Genomic DNA, 14,966 nt, shown 5'->3' with positions numbered 1-14,966 from the left:
ACAGGGTTAAACAAGACTTGAACCCAGGGTTAAACAAGACTTGAATCGAGGGTTAAACAAGATTTTAACCCAGGGTTAAACAAGACTTGAATCCAGAGTTAAACAAGACTTTAATCCAGGGTTAAACAAGATTTTAACCCAAGGTTAAACAAGACTTTAATCCAGGGTTAAACACAGCTTTAATACAGGGTTAAACAAGACTTGAACCCAGGGTTAAACAAGACTTGAATCGAGGGTTAAACAAGATTTTAACCCAGGGTTAAACAAGACTTGAATCCAGAGTTAAACAAGACTTTAATCCAGGGTTAAACAAGATTTTAACCCAAGGTTAAACAAGACTTTAATCCAGGGTTAAACACAGCTTTAATACAGGGTTAAACAAGACTTGAACCCAGGGTTAAACAAGACTTGAATCGAGGGTTTAACAATACCTGAATCCAGGGTTAAACAAGATTTTAACCCAGGGTTAAACAAGACTTGAATCCAGGGTTAAACAAGATTTTAACCCAGGGTTAAACAAGACTTGAATCCAGGGTTAAACAAGATTTTAACCCAGTGTTAAACAATACTTTAATCCAGGGTTAAACAAGACTTGAACCCAGGGTTAAACAAGACTTGAATCCAGGGTTAAACAAGACTTGAATCCAGGGTTAAATAAGACTTTAATCCAGGGTTAAGCACCGAGTGACAAGCCGTCAGAGTCCATCCTGAGAGCCGTTGCTATGGTGATGCGTAGTGACTCTGTGGTATTCTTGGGTCGGTGTGTTCAGGGGGAAGGTGTGAGAGCTCATGGCTGCGGATGTAGTTCATGCTGCCCGGGTGACTGAGGAAGAGAAGCTGGCGGGCAAACAGTGGCTCAACCTGTGACATAAAGAGCAAATTCAGACTACATTAATATAATGTTTTTGTTCATGACTGTTCATCAGTATTAACCAGAACCAAAGACGAACCTGCACTGTGTAGGTCCTTCTTGGCCGTTGAGCATCAGGACTGTCCTCCTCAAAGAACAGCAGCACCTGGGAACATGGAGCAGGGCGAGCGTGCAGGGCGTAACTCTGCAACTCTACAGGACAAACAGAGCAGGAGACGGTCATTCACAGCCAATGGTAAGTGAGATAAACAAACACCAGCAAATGGATGGAAGAGGGAGAAGGGATCTAGAGAAGATCTACACTACCACTCAAATGTTTGGTGTCGGTATGATTTTTAGGGCCAGATTTACTAAACCGGGCAAATTAGCGTAGGAGCGCAATCCCATAAACGCACCGATGGGAGTGGAAAGTTCTGCACAAATGAAAGAACAGCCGGATCATTTCCATAAAGACCGACGCAATCTACCAAGAGCAGCGCAAATTAATGTCTGGTTAAAGACGTGCTTTTTTTGGGTGGTAAATAATGGCACAAACAGAGCTGGGTAGATTATTTCCAAATTGTAATCGGTTACTGATTACAAATTACGTGACAAAAATTATAGTTTGTAATGTAATCCATTACATTACATATTTAAGGTTCTGACTACTTTTGGATTACTTTTAGATTACTTTTGACCTAACTTGTGTATCACACTGATTAGAGTAGAATAATCTTGTACCATAATGATATAAAAATACAAAGAGAAAGAAATATATATTATATGTTTTGTTATCAACAACATGAAGTGCATTAAATATTACATTACGTCAGGGTTTCCCAGACTGGGGTTCATGAGTTTAATGAAAAGCTATTGGGTAAATAAATAAACAAATAAATACATTTAAAATAAAAACCATGAACTTATTATTTTTATTGACTTAATTTGATTATTGACCTAACCTAAGATTTCAGGAATTCGTGTAAATATTAAATGTCGTGAATTTGTATTTTTTAATGCTTCCAAAGGCAGTAATACATGATTAAATAACTCAAAATAATAAAATATATCATTTTGATAGATAAAATTGATAATTCAAATAATAATGTGGGAATCAGGAGTTGATTAGATATGCAATGTTGAGAAACACTTGTTAAAGTGAAATGATTTCTGTAAATCCAGCAAAAAAGTTGGTAAGACTTTAGTTTAGGGTCCAATTCCCACTATTAACTAGTAGCTTATTAGTATTCATATTAGGATATTGGCTATTTATTATTTCGTTTCGGGGGCATGGCCCCTCGAGAAAATTTTTATTTCTATGATCTATACATATGTGCATTTTAAGATGTTCTGAACGCTATAACCATGTCAGTGGGCAGATAATGACTGATAAAGTTTTTCCATTTTTGTCAGTGAAGACAGTAAAACATATGTTTAACTGACATTTATATGTTTTATTAATCATTTTCGAAGGCTAACAGGAAAGCTAGGTAACTAAATGCATTAAATTGATTCACAATATGCACACATTCATTACTAATCTTATGCCCTATACAGGCTGAAAAAAGCTTAACATTTTTATTTACTGAGAGCTACACATGGAATTATTAATTTAAAATATGCACACATTCATTACTATTAATCTTATGCCTAATATGAAGAAAACGGCTTTGTTAATATTAGGCCTATTTCAAATCAAAATGGTGAAATTAGACAAAAGCTTATTAATTTGGCTGAATATTTTTGTCATTTGTTTAACATTTCTTCTCAAAAGGCGTCTGTTATAATCAAGTTTTTTTTCTTCCCCAGACAAGCAACTGTTTACTCTGTCTAGCTTTACACACAAATGTATTAGAGCTAAAAAAAATGACCTGTCATGTTCAGTGTTGGGCACGTTAATTTAAAAAACTAATTTGTTATAGTTACTAGTTACTTCTTACAAATAGTAACTGAGTTACATCATTATAAAAGTAACTAATTACCAGGGAAAGTAACTACTGTGTTACTTTTTTTTCCCTTCAAATGTTCAAATATGTCAAATAACTTGGATGCCCCCAATATTAAATATGTTAAATGCATTAATTGGACACTAAATAGAATAAATTATTATTATTATAAAACATTATTTATTAATGTACACTATTGTAATGTTGCTGTGGGACAATGTGAGGGACACCTATCAAATTCAATACATTATTGTAAATATTATCAGTAGACCTACTATAGTGTAAATATAGTGTAAATATAGTGTAAATATAGTGTACATATTGTGTAAATATTATCAGTACTATACTACTCCTTTGGTAGTGGAGCTCGCGTTATCCCCTGGGTTTTTAGCCACTCATGTTGTGGCGGCCTGTGATGATGTGAGGCTTCATTAGATTAGAATTACTGGACATTGGCGTGGAGAGACTCTTTCTTCCTGGACATAAGCTGCACGTTACATAAACATTCTGACCTTTCACCTCAACGAGGGAAAAGTAGCGCCTATACTTCCAGTTTGCGAAAGCTACCTTTGAAGTCGTTGGACTTGCCATCGCTCTGACTCCTCTTGGTTGTTGGTGTGTGTGACTGTGCATATGCGTGTGTGTGTGTGTGTGTGTGTGTGTGTGTGTGTGTGTGTGTGTGTGTGTGTGTGTGTGTGTGTGTGTGTGTGTGTGTGTGTGTGTGTGTGTGTGAACTCAACCTAGTCTCCCACCCACCAATCATCATCAGTTATGCGTCCCACCCCACCCACTATACATTTCATGTAGACTTGATTTGGGTGTGTACAGTGGTCATTTACATGATATAGCCAACAACAAATTTCCCAACAACATTGTGTGCAGTGAAAATGCTGAGTAACTTGGGAAGACCACTAGCCCCAGTGGCTGGTGAGCCCTGATTATAAGTACTTAAAGGGTTAGTTCACCCAAAAATGAAAATTCTGTCATTAATTACTCACCCTCATGTCGTTCGACACCCGTAAGACCTCCGTTCATCTTCAGAACACAAATGAAGATATTTTAGTGTAAATCTGATGGCTCTGAAAGGCCTCCATTGGCTCAATGGCACGGTTCACTCTCAAGACCCTTAAAAGGTACTAAAGACGTCGTTACAAAGTCCATCTCACTACAGTGGTTCTAAAATAACTTTATGAATCGACGAGAATAGTTTTTGTGCGCAAAAAAAACCCTAAATAACGACTTACATAGTGATGACGATTTCAAAACACGGCCTCATGAAGCTTCGAAGCGTTATGAATCAGTGAGTCGATTCAGCGGTTTGAATCGCCAAATTTCAGCAGTTTGGCGGTTTGACACGCGATCCGAATCATGATTCGACTCACTGATTCATAACGCTTCGAAGCTTCATGAGGCCGTGTTTTGAAATCGTCATCACTATGTAAGTCGTTATTTAGGGTTTTTTTGCGCACAAAAACTATTGTCGCCGATTTATAAAGTTATTTTAGAACCATGAACCGTGAACCGTGCCATTGTGCCAATGGAGGCCTTTCAGAGCCATCAGATTTACACTAAAATATCTTCATTTGTGTTCTGAAGATGAACGGAGGTCTGACGGGTGTCGAACGACATGAGGGTAAGTCATTAATGACAGAATTTTCATTTTTGGGTGAACTAACCCTTTAATGTGTAAGTTATGCAGATGACATGTAACTACCCAGCTCTGGGCACAAACTCCAGTACATTGAGGAGTGCCAACCTCAGTAAATCACCTCATGATTCATATAAATACTGCGTCTGAAAGAGAAACTCCTACAAATGCATATGCAGTAAGTCCAGCCGCAGAAATAACCCTGTCCACGGCTTTACAGCGCTAATGTTTCACCGCCTGTCTTTAGTCAATCCTCACAGTAGTTTTTAACACTGGTGTAAGCTGTTAGTAAATCCGGCCCTTGATGTTTTTGAAAGAAGTCTCGTATGCTCACCATTGTGCATTTATTTGATCAAAAATACAGGGAAAACTGTAATATTGTGAAATATTTTTGCAGTCTTCGGTGTCACATGATCCGTCAGAAAACATTCTGTGATGATTTGATTTATTATAGTGTTAAAAACAACTTGATATTTTTGTGAAAACTATTTTTATAGATGCTTTGATGAATAAAAAGTTAAGTATTGATTTGAAACCGAAATCTTTTGTGACATTACAAGTGTCTTTAGTGTCACTTTTGATCAATTTAAAGGGATAGTTCACCCAAAAATGAAAATAATGTCATTAATTCCTCACCCTCATGCCGTTCCACACCCATAAATGAACACAAATTTAGTACATTAAGATCCATTAATGTACTAAACACATATTTAAATCAGTCCATGTGAGTACAGTGGTTCAATATTAATATTATAAAGCGACAATAATATTTTTGGTGCGCCAAAAAAACGATTTCAAAACATGATGAAGCATTCGGAGTGTATCGAATCAGCCAGTCGAATCATGATTCGGATCGCGTGTAAAACCGCCAAACTGCTGAAATCATGTGACTTTGCCGCTCCGAACCACTGAATCGACTCACTGATTCGATATACTCCGAAGCTTCATGAAGCAGTGTTTTGAAATCAGTTATCACTATATAAGTTTGGGCTGCACAATATATCGAAATATCGCAAATGTACATAATCATATCGCGATATGCATATTGCAGCGGCGCGCAATATCTGAATGATTTTAATAGGCTACTTCAACATTGTGAAAAGTGTAAGTTTTAGGTTGACGCATATAGCAGAGAATACACTGGGCACACGACTGTTACTAATGTGACTTGCTTGACGTTAAAAAGTGTTATTAAACGCAATAACTTGCGAAAAACAACTCCTTGCAGACTCGTGCTGTCTGACACACACACCGAAACGTGCGCACAAGCCGCCTCTCTGAAAGATCCCTTCAGTTCTGTTTCGTGTCGTGTTACACACCCGAACTGTCAAATACACACACAGATATGTCAAAATGGCTGTCTTGATGAGCATTCATGTAAACACAGTCGGTTATGCTTTATGTGAACAATATCAACAATATCTACAAAAATAATCGTCCAGCTCTAGTTCAGGTGTGTTTGTTTACCTGGATGTTCTTGATGTTAAGTTTTAGGTTGATTATAACTATATATTACCAAGTCAAGCAAAGAGTTTTTGGTATTTTTCAATTTTTTGTTTGTTTACGTTGATGTTAAAATTATATTATCAGATTTGTGACATGAATTTTTGCTAAAAAACTGCTGGTCACTTTCAGAAGTTGTAGCGATGCTTTCTTTTCCCAGAAAGAATGTGAAACAGATAAATGGTATCATTCTCAGTTTTTAAATAATTTTTTTAATATAATTTAAATGGATTTTACACACTTAAAGCAATATCGTATCGCTTATCGAATATTGCATTATTTAACAAGGATATTGCATTTTTCTTCAATATCGCACAGCCCTAATATAAGTCGTTATTTAGTTTTTTTTGGCGCACTAAAAATATTATCGTCGCTTTATAATATTAATATTGAACCACTGTACTCACATGGACTGATTTAAATATGTGTTTAGTTCATTAATGGATCTGGAGAGTGTAAATGTCATTGCTCCCTATGGAGGTGAACTAACCCTTTAATGCATCCCTGCTGAATAAAACTATTAATTTCTTTAAAAAAAAAAAAAAATCTTGCTGACCACAAAGTTCTGAAAAGTTTAACCCAGAATGTTTGTGTAAATGTCAGCATTAAAAATGACAGAATTCTCCGAAATCCTTCAACTATAATCTTGAATATTTTAGCTGCGGTACTCATTTGTAAATGGCAGGAAACTACGCATGTGGTAGAGCGTATGATCTCATCTCTTTCTGTAATTATTTCTCTTTTTCATTCTCTATTTACTTTCCACACGGTGAGCTTTTAAGGTCACATGTGATTGCTGTGGTATTTGAGTTGTATTCATCATGTGCTGGAAAGTTCTGTGAGAATCACAACAATCAGTGAATCGAAGACAGGAGGTGGGCGTGAGTGAGTTGTAACTCGTAGAAGACCGACACCAAATATCGACCCGCAGATAATGTGACACACTGTTTACTGTAAAAGCTTTGATGTGTTTGTTTACTGGAGATATGACGACGTGTACAAGAAGTGCATTAACACTCATATGAGGTCTCTGAGAAAGATGAGTGATAGTTTAAAGTAACCTGTTTTTAACATCAGTCATAATGAATCCCCATGAACTAACCTGTTATGAACAGATGAGTGTCCAGCAGTTTGCAGTCCTCCTCTCTCTCCAGCTTGTTGGGTTTGTCAGTGGGTGGCGCGTGAGCCCCCTCCCAGTACACCCGGCCGGGGCAGCGGCGGCGGGCGTAGAGCCCATCACGGGCCATCCAGAGTAAAACGCCCCGCTCCAGAGAAGCCCTTTCAGCGTGAAGGAGTTCAACCGGCTCTGGGGTCCCAGGTGAAGCGAAGGCCTGTCCCTCTCTGCTAGGGCCCAGCTGACAGCCCTCTGGACTGTTCACGGTTAGCTCTCGCACCAGAGTGTCCCGGTAAAACACCATCACATTTAGGCGGTAATCTAATCGAGACGAAGATCAAATGAGTTAAAACCTTATATCATAATGGGAGAAGTTGATGTCAAGACAACTAGGAACAAATATAATGCAGTCAGAGGTAGACAGTAACTAAGTACATTTACTTGAGTAGTATTGTTTCTGGAAACTTATGACTTTTACTTCACTACATTTAAAAGACAAATATCGTACTTTTTACTCCACTACATTTCTATCAAGGCCCTCGAAGTAGAAAGTCGTAGCCGCTTTGAAAGTCAGTGGATGATTTTTCTTCTTTAAAACAGGATTTGTTTTTTTTTTGCAGACAGCCTATCAGTAATCACTCTTGTAGGATCACATGAAGTTCAATGATTTCCAAGTATTTTTTGAACAGCAATCAATGGATGGTAAAATAGAAGGCGGCAGTTCCCAGACGCAGTGCGCGCAACTATAGTCATACTTAAAAGTTAAAATTCAGAAGAGCAGACGTGGATAAGTCTGAAGAAGTGCGACGACACGAAAGTGCACACAGAAAGCTGCCTCTCAGACGCCAGACCACAAGTACTGAATTTTAGTCTATTGAATCTACTAAAATCTTATTATAGTCAATTAAAACTAGACTAAAACTAAAACAGTCTTTTGACTACAACATTTTAGTCATCTGAATTGACTAAAACTAAATCAAAATGAACACTGGTATGAAATATGGTCGGTCAAATGATTTTTATAGATTTACCCGCCAAGTTGCCATAGCCTTGTGGATACAACGCTAACGCATAGGTAATGTTTGACAATGATGTTAGTTAGCATGCAAAAGCGACATAGTTGGACTAATAATGTTAACTGTCCTTTCAGAAATATGTTTTGACATAATCCTGTCAAATAAACACAATGTAAAAAGCTTTTTTTTTCTAGTATGATTTTGACTTTGATAAGAGCTTTGTAACTTTTAAACAAAATGAGTTCAAGGTATGCTAGCATGTCAGATGGAGCATGACTGGCTTAAACCACCATGATGGAACAGCGTGCATTCAAACAACAATGCAACGATAATAAAATAATGCGTTTACTTTTACTTTTGATACTTAAGTACTTTTAAAAGCAAGTACTTCTGTACTTTTACTTAAGTAAAAATCTATCTTTATAACTTTCACTTGTAATGGAGTAATATTTAAACAATAGTACTTTTACTTTTGCTCAAGTAATGGAGTTGTGTACTTTGTCCACCTCGGAATGCAGTACCATATCAGCCGAAGTCCCCCCTACAGTTTCACTCTCACAATACATGACTTTAAATGTGATCTTTCTCAAATCTATACATTATAATTTTGTGATTCTTAACTGTTGTCGATATTGTAATCGCCTCCCCAGACAGCAACACACAGTGTTGGCCCAGATCCGGCCCACATCTGGGACGCGTTGAATCCACATGTACCAGGTCTGGGTCGACGCTATGTTGCTGTCTGGGGAGGCGATTACAAAAAATATTGTGGTATATTTTCTACCCACATCTTGGGTTGAGAATTTTGGGTCATTTTTTGGGGGGTTATTTTTTCAGTATTTGGATAGTTTTTGTCAGACGTAACAACCCAGTGTTTGAGTAGTTTTTGTGTAACTCAGGTCCTGGGTCAGACAACCCAGTGTTTGAGTAGTTTTTGTGCAATTTTTGTGTAACCCAGATCACGGGTCAGACGTAACAACCCAGTGTTTGAGTAGTTTTTGTGCAACTCAGTTCCTGGGTCAGACGTAACAACCCAGTGTTTGAGTAGTTTTTGTGTAACTCAGGTCCTGGGTCAGACATAACAACCCAGTGTTTGAGTAGTTTTTGTGTAACTCAGATCCTGGGTCAAACGTAACAACCCAGTGTTTGAGTAGTTTTTGTGCAACTCAGATCCTGGGTCAGACGTAACAATCCAGTGTTTGAGTAGTTTTTGTGTAACTCAGGTCCTGGGTCAGACGTAACAACCCAGTGTTTGAGTAGTTTTTGTGTAACTCAGGTCCTGGGTCAGACATAACAACCCAGTGTTTGAGTAGTTTTTGTGTAACTCAGATCCTAGGTCAGACGTAACAACCCAGTGTTTGAGTAGTTTTTGTGTAACTCAGATCACGGGTCAAACGTAACAACCCAGTGTATGAGTAGTTTTTGTGTAACTCAGTTCCTGGGTCAGACGTAACAACCCAGTGTTTGAGTAGTTTTTGTGTAACTCAGTTCCTGGGTCAGACATAACAACCCAGTGTTTGAGTAGTTTTTGTGCAATTTTTGTGTAACCCAGATCACGGGTCAGACGTAACAACCCAGTGTTTGAGTAGTTTTGTGCAACTCAGTTCCTGGGCCAGTCGTAACAACCCAGTGTTTGAGTAGTTTTGTGCAACTCAGTTCCTGGGCCAGTCGTAACAACCCAGTGTTTGAGTAGTTTTTGTGTAACTCAGATCCTGGGTCAAACGTAACAACCCAGTGTATGAGTAGTTTTTGTGTAACTCAGATCCTGGGTCAGACGTAACAACCCAGTGTTTGAGTAGTTTTTGTGTAACTCAGTTCCTGGGTCAAACGTAACAACCCAGTGTATGAGTAGTTTTTGTGTAACTCAGATCCTGGGTCAAACGTAACAACCCAGTGTATGAGTAGTTTTTGTGTAACTCAGTTCCTGGGTCAGACGTAACAACCCAGTGTTTGAGTAGTTTTTGTGTAACTCAGTTCCTGGGTCAGACATAACAACCCAGTGTTTGAGTAGTTTTTGTGCAATTTTTGTGTAACCCAGATCACGGGTCAGACGTAACAACCCAGTGTTTGAGTAGTTTTGTGCAACTCAGTTCCTGGGCCAGTCGTAACAACCCAGTGTTTGAGTAGTTTTTGTGTAACTCAGATCAGGGGTCAAACGTAACAACCCAGTGTATGAGTAGTTTTTGTGTAACTCAGATCCTGGGTCAGACGTAACAACCCAGTGTTTGAGTAGTTTGTGTGTAACTCAGATCCTGGGTCAGACGTAACAACCCAGTGTTTGAGTAGTTTTTGTGTAACTCAGTTCCTGGGTCAGTTGTAACAACCCAGTGTTTGAGTAGTTTGTGTGTAACTCAGATCCTGGATCAAACGTAACAACCCAGTGTTTGAGTAGTTTGTGTGTAACTCAGATCCTGGATCAAACGTAACAACCCAGTGTATGAGTAGTTTTTGTGTAACTCAGATCCTAGGTCAGATGTAACAACCCAATGTTTGAGTAGTTTTTGTGCAACTCAGTTCCTGAGTCAGTCGTAACAACGCAGTGTTTGAGTAGTTTTTGTGTAACTCAGGTCCTGGGTCAGTCGTAACAACCCAGTGTTTGAGTAGTTTTTGTGTAACTCAGGTCCTGAAAACAACCCAAATTAGGTTGCAAAATCGGTATCAAACGTATCGAATCATGAAGACCAATCAATCCATTCCCATTGAGCCTGTAAATGCCTCTGTGTTTATGATTATGTTTGAGCGTGTACAGTACCTGAGAGGGCCAGAGCCTCCGCGGATCTCATGCTGGTGTCCAGGGTGAAGGGTGAGGGCTGTGGATCGGATGCATTGCAACTGAAGAAGGAGCCACTGAACTGGTACCCTGCACATACAGATATATGTCAGAGCACTTGCATGCTACATGAACGCACTTTCTCTCTCAAGCACACACAGTAAGCCCGTACCAGTGTCCCAGCGCGGTGTATAGGGGCTCTGGCTGTACGGGATCTCAGACAGGGCGGAGTAATCCCTCCATCCTCTCTCTGCTGGAGAAATGTAGTTGCACACCTGTAATGACAAGCGCGTATAGTGATCTGAAGGGCAAAGTCTGAACACTCAAGCCAAAGTACAACTAGGAAGATGCTTGATTCTGACCTGAGAAGGTGCTGGTGCATAAGGGGGGTGTATTGGATAAATGGGTGAGCTTGAATTAGACTGTGAATCATCAAGAGATCTGGGACCTGCAACATTGAAATATTGTATATTTTATTATTTTCATCAGATATCCAAGGAAATATTAATCTGTTTGATGTCATTCATATACATTATGAAGAAATATGAGAGCACACAAGTGCTTATGTGCTCATTTAGATGCTCCCCCTTGCCTTTTTTGGATCCTTCCGGAACAATCCTATACACTTTATAGGGGTCTGATATGTCAAGTTGACTACGCTCCACAATCTCCTCAAAGTCATTGCTCTTGTTGAGAGCACATCGAAGACGTGTTTTCCAAGTCGGTGGGTCCGGTTTGTCGATCCCCTCGCGGAACTTGCCTTTAAATAGTGCCCAAGCCTGCAGGAAAACGAGTTCAAACCGAGAGGTCAACATACGGGTCAATCAGATACACTGTCAAATCCAACAGCTGTTCTAACTAGCACTTTTTAGTTCACTTGGTAAAATCTAGTAATCTGCACTATTCACATACTATGCCTTGGTTACTCAGAAAACCCGAGTTAATTGATTGGTTTGAGCGGCAGTCTTTGAGGCGGGGCAATTCACTTTTCACTCATTTCCTCCCCTTCTCAAGTCGCATTCACTCATTTCCCCAAAGTCATCTTGAAAGTTGAATTGTCAATACAACTGAAAAATTTGAGGGAGCTGACTTTATAAACTAGTGATGGTTTTCCTCAGATGTTTTGTTTGAAGTCACCATGATGGTGATCAGTGTTTCATTTGGTCGGGCACTTGGAACTTCATTTATATAATTGTAATTCTCTTCCTACTGATGTGAAATCATTCATTTGGTTTAAAATGTTTTTTTTTTTTTTACTAAATCATCTGAACTATCATTTTTCATGTCGAATAATGATAAACACCTTTTATATTTGTGACAATATCATGCAATTGATCATGCTTCAACATTCAGCATGCAAAACAAAACATGGTTACATTTGATTTATTATTTTTTAGTTACTAGAACTCTTGTGTAAGTCAACTATACTAACTAAGCATTTGTCAGTACAACATACTATTATTTGTCACTTAGGCAATCTGTTTGCATGCTTTTTTTTAAAAAGTAAGTCTAATTCGATTTTACAGTGTACAAAGATGTCAATAAAATTAGAAATATTTCAAGAAATCTGGTATAAAATGCATGTGGCAAATTCCTAGAAATGTAATCTTTGTTTTATATTGGTTTGTATACACTTTTCCAAGACATTTTGATTTGCATATGCTAAAAATGTAATGTGGTATAACAGTAAGTAAACAGTACTTTCCTTCCACCTTAACGATACAATTGAATTATTGTTTTCAGAAAAGCTTTGAAATACTTTTTTTCCCTCCAAAATCTTGAATCCTGAAAATCAAACATTTTGAAAAATGTATAATTTCTCAATTCTCATTCTCACAATAAAAAGGGCAAACTGTGTGATTATGCAAACACTGAATTAATTTCAGCCACTTAATAAGATGGGTTATTTACAACGTTGAACAGTTACAGGTTACACTTTATTTTAAGGTGACTTTGTTACAATTATACATTTGAGTACTGAGTTATATTAAGTAACTACATGTACTTACTATAGGTTTAGGATTAGGTTGAGGGTTAGTTGCATGTAATTATGCATAATTTATAATTATGTAACAATGACACAAAGTGTTACCACAACTTTTTAACTTTAAGCCCCACAAAAATATACGGTAACACTTTATTTAACAGTGTCCTTGTTACATATGTTACATGTATTTACCGTAGTAATAACAGTATATTATGCATAATTACATGCAACTAATCCTATAGTAAGTACATGTAGTTAAATAATATTACTAAATACTTAAATATATAATTACACTGTAACAATGACACCTTAAAATAAAGTGTAACCCACCACTTTAAGGTGACTTTGTTACACACATTTAAGTATTGAGTAATATTAAGTAACTAAATGTACTTACTATAGGGTTAGGGTTTGGTTTAGTGGCATGTAAGTATGCATAATTTAGAGTTATTACTACATGTAACAGGTAAAAATGACACTGTAAAATAAAGTGTTAGCACATGGTAAGGTTAATTAGTAATATTAAGTAACTACATGTACTTACTATAGGGTTTATGGGTTGGTTGAGGGTTAGTTGCATGTAATCATGCATAATTTATAGTTATTACTATAGTATTATAGAATATGACACTGTAAAATAAAGTGTTACCACACCTTTTTACTTCAAGCCCCACAAAAATATAAAAAAAATTGAATTTGGACACATATACGCGTTGTCTTTTAAGAATTGCACTTGATCTTATCTGTCTGCAACACGAGTAGACCCAATGGGAGAAATAACGCGTTCCCGTCGTTCCTGGCATCTGTACCTTGAAGAGCGCAGCATCCTCATCCCTGTTGTAGTCCTGCTTGCCCGCGTGCTTCCACGGAATCCGAAAGATGCTCTTCTCCTCGTTCTCCCACACGAGTCCGGGGTATTTTCCGGTGTCCACCTGCTCGATCAGCCACTGACGCAGCTTTCCGTTACCGGAGCCCCCCGTCATCGTGCGCTCTTCATCCGAACACATCTGAGAAGAGAAACGCAGGATATCACTCAGCTGATTTCGTTACCGAAATAAATGTGAAAGTCGAAATGGTTCAAACAAGTAGATAAATAAGTAACTAAAAAAGCAAGGAAGTCAACGAACATATGCCTACTTGCAGAAAGTAAAGGAGCCGCACTCTTTCAGAGCTGAGTTTGGAAATGTGTCAGTAACCGTAGTTCAGCTTTCGACCGCGACTTTTCTTTAATCGTTTGCTTATACGGGGCGGAGCGTTCGCCGCACACACACACACACACACACACATGATTCCACGCACCTGCAGCGCGCGTGAGATATGACGGACGTCCCGTAAGCACGCGGGGGCTGCTCATATGGTAGCCTGTTATAAGCCCACGCACACTTCAACGGGACTTTTGGAGTTTAATTAAAGAATTTTCATTTCTTTTAATTCGATGACGTTAAAATGTCAGCTGATAGTGTGTCCAAATCTTTGTCTAGATTCCAAAGTGGGCGCAAAATTATGTCGAATCACACAGAACAGATTAAAACACGTTCTGGAATATATTAATAAATCGTAATGTTTTTTTTTTTTAAATGGCGAATACAGATAGCTTTATGAATTTACTATTGTTTTGAAAGATGTTCCAGGTGGCCAACAAGCCTTTATTATCTTTTTTTAAAAGGCACAATATGTAAGATTTTTGGATTAAAATATCCTAAAACCTTATATATTGGTGACTTGTCTATTTACATTATCCCAAATGTTTCCAAGAATGTTTAAATCCAGAGAAATAAGCGATTTTAACCAGGACACGGACCGCTCAAAGACATCATACCCCGTTACCCTCAAAAACCAAAGATGCTTTAATATATGATGCTTTATTAGACAGGTGAGCAACTGTTTGAGCAATAATTGTCTCCCTTAAAACTCATCTGTGATCATCAAAATTACATTTTTAAAATAAAAATAAAAAAGTATTTCTGTGAAAAAAAATCTTCATGTCTTAAAGGTGCAGTGCGTGAATTTTAGCGGCATCTAGTGGCGAGGTTGTGAATTGCAACGGTCCACCGCTCACCCCTCCCTTTCAAAGCACATTAGAGGATGGATACCCGACAGATATTTAGAAATTATGTTCGGGTTCGGGTCGG

General features: G+C 38.1%; 1 protein-coding gene across 1 annotated transcript; it reads right to left on the bottom strand.

Annotated features, from left to right (window-relative positions):
• Positions 1 to 581: 581 nt before the first annotated feature.
• On the bottom strand, positions 582 to 14,016 carry irf4b (interferon regulatory factor 4b). The gene is given in 10 exon segments (XM_079830651.1): positions 582 to 759; positions 761 to 861; positions 951 to 1,063; positions 7,050 to 7,382; positions 10,830 to 10,937; positions 11,020 to 11,122; positions 11,210 to 11,295; positions 11,440 to 11,626; positions 13,644 to 13,841; positions 13,972 to 14,016. Coding segments are annotated over 9 exon segments (1,293 nt in total). The 5' UTR covers positions 13,972 to 14,016; the 3' UTR covers positions 582 to 695.
• Positions 14,017 to 14,966: the final 950 nt, after the last annotated feature.

Source organism: Gobio gobio, assembly GCF_949357685.1.
Source record: "Gobio gobio genome assembly, chromosome: 12".
Lineage (NCBI taxonomy): Eukaryota > Metazoa > Chordata > Actinopteri > Cypriniformes > Gobionidae > Gobio > Gobio gobio.
Note: the sequence above shows the minus strand (reverse complement) of the source record. Positions and strands in the feature narration are given on the sequence as shown.